Source organism: Perkinsus marinus (genome assembly GCF_000006405.1).
Source record: "Perkinsus marinus ATCC 50983 genomic scaffold scf_1104296972422, whole genome shotgun sequence".
In the NCBI taxonomy this organism is placed as follows: domain Eukaryota; phylum Perkinsozoa; order Perkinsida; family Perkinsidae; genus Perkinsus; species Perkinsus marinus.
The window spans coordinates 167,732-169,280 of NW_003201757.1; the positions used below are offsets into that span (position 1 = coordinate 167,732).

A 1,549-nucleotide genomic window follows, 5' to 3' on the forward strand; every position below is an offset into this window, starting at 1 on the left:
ACCGGAGAATTGCGGTAGTGCTCTACATTCCTTTCCAACCCCAACACACTCTAGCATATTTTAACCGATCTCACCGCTGGTAAACGAAAACCGTCGAGTACTTCCATAAAATGCACGGCATGATCATGACGAGCAGATTCAATAAATGCGTAGCGCATACTACTACCGTTTTTGAAATTCACAGGAATATAGAAAAATTCTACATCGTTTTCAAGCCTTGCTCGTCTATCGCCTCCAATAGCCTATGCTGTGTATATTTATTCGGAATATTCCTCGGCATCACCGTAGTAAGCTCCTCCTCATTTACCTCATAGTCGACCTCATCTCTTCGTACAGTGGCAAACCCCGGCGTAAATGCTGGCGTATCAACGACAGGAGAGTTAGGTTCCTCACTAAGAGCTTCTAATCCCATCGTAACAAGCTCAGCACCAACAGGGGCCATCCCCACTTCGTCGATTCTTATCGTTTCAGGTGGGCACGTAGACGCTCTATTAAAAACGCCCGACTTCTGCACACCAAATTCCAAAAATGTGTTCTTCACAAAACCCTCAGGATCGCTGTTTCCCCCAGTCAGGGACAAACCACTAGTTGCCTCTTACTACCATTGACCAACTGCTGTATCAGCTTATCAACATTACTATTACCCGACAGTACAACTTCATCAGTCGGACTCCTCATACTCAAGAACCTCTACAGAATCACAAAATTCTACGTATGTGCTTCAGCGGAGCGAAGCGATTCATGATTACCATTTTCCGATGACAACTCAAAACGCAACATGCAATAACGCATTATCTACCACCTTTCCTTCTACCATCAAGGCATCTCATAGTAGCTTGTAATTGATAACGGAGATAACATAAAATAATTCTTGCCGATTATCTTTCTACTGCCCGCAACGTTTTCGGCAGATTCGGCAAATGCGACCAATTAAATGAGAGACTACGACGATAATAACAACAATAATGAACAACGTTTTGCTCACCAGCCAGTAAGGCATAAACTATACAATACAGAAATGCACCACTAGTAGCCTCATTAATGCATCAGATAAATTGACGTGCATATCACAATGGCCGCACGTTCACTACTACTATGGTAAGGTTTCTAATAGACTCCTCACCTCGACAGAACAGTGAAGAGCTATAGGACATAAAACTTGTCAAGACATTATATTGTGATATCAACCGAATGCTCAGCAGATCTACCAGCAGGGTGGAGGTCTACCGCATTCCCCATAGGGTCCATTTCGACGTAGTTTGCCGCGACAAGCGACTTCGTATCTACAACACGCTCGGAAAAATAAGGCCAATTCGAAAGTACTTACTTCCAACACCAAACGGTACGTTAGGTACTACTTCTCCCCTGACATTATCACTAGGCTCACCCCAGCTGAAGAAAACCACGAGAAGTGATTCGCAAACTTCATCAAGCTCTCGCCCACCTGCATTGCGAGTCGATGAGAAGCGTACCGAACTTTATTCGCATATACCCATGTTCCCCCCAAAAGCTTCCCCACGAATTACGCATTATCCAATATCTAAAAACA

The 1,549-nt window shown here is 44.0% G+C and overlaps 2 protein-coding genes across 2 annotated transcripts in view; both read right to left on the bottom strand.

Moving 5' to 3' along the window:
- The window catches only part of Pmar_PMAR028027 (hypothetical protein), a gene marked incomplete at both ends in the record, with an annotated part of 254 nt that extends 197 nt beyond the window's left edge, over nucleotides 1–57 (bottom strand). Inside the window, one exon of the mRNA XM_002766601.1 lies at nucleotides 1–57. Coding sequence (XP_002766647.1) covers nucleotides 1–57 — 57 coding nt within the window.
- A 731-nt stretch (nucleotides 58–788) lies between these two features.
- Pmar_PMAR028028 (cathepsin z, putative) overlaps nucleotides 789–1,549 on the bottom strand; it is a gene marked incomplete at its 5' end in the record, with an annotated part of 1,517 nt that continues 756 nt past the window's right edge. The window contains 3 exons of the mRNA XM_002766602.1: nucleotides 789–1,283; nucleotides 1,328–1,392; nucleotides 1,445–1,549. The exon at nucleotides 1,445–1,549 is cut by the window's right edge and continues 4 nt beyond it. Of these exons, the coding sequence (XP_002766648.1) occupies nucleotides 1,530–1,549 (20 nt within the window). The 3' untranslated portion in view covers nucleotides 789–1,283; nucleotides 1,328–1,392; nucleotides 1,445–1,529. The remainder of the gene's footprint in view (nucleotides 1,284–1,327; nucleotides 1,393–1,444) is intronic.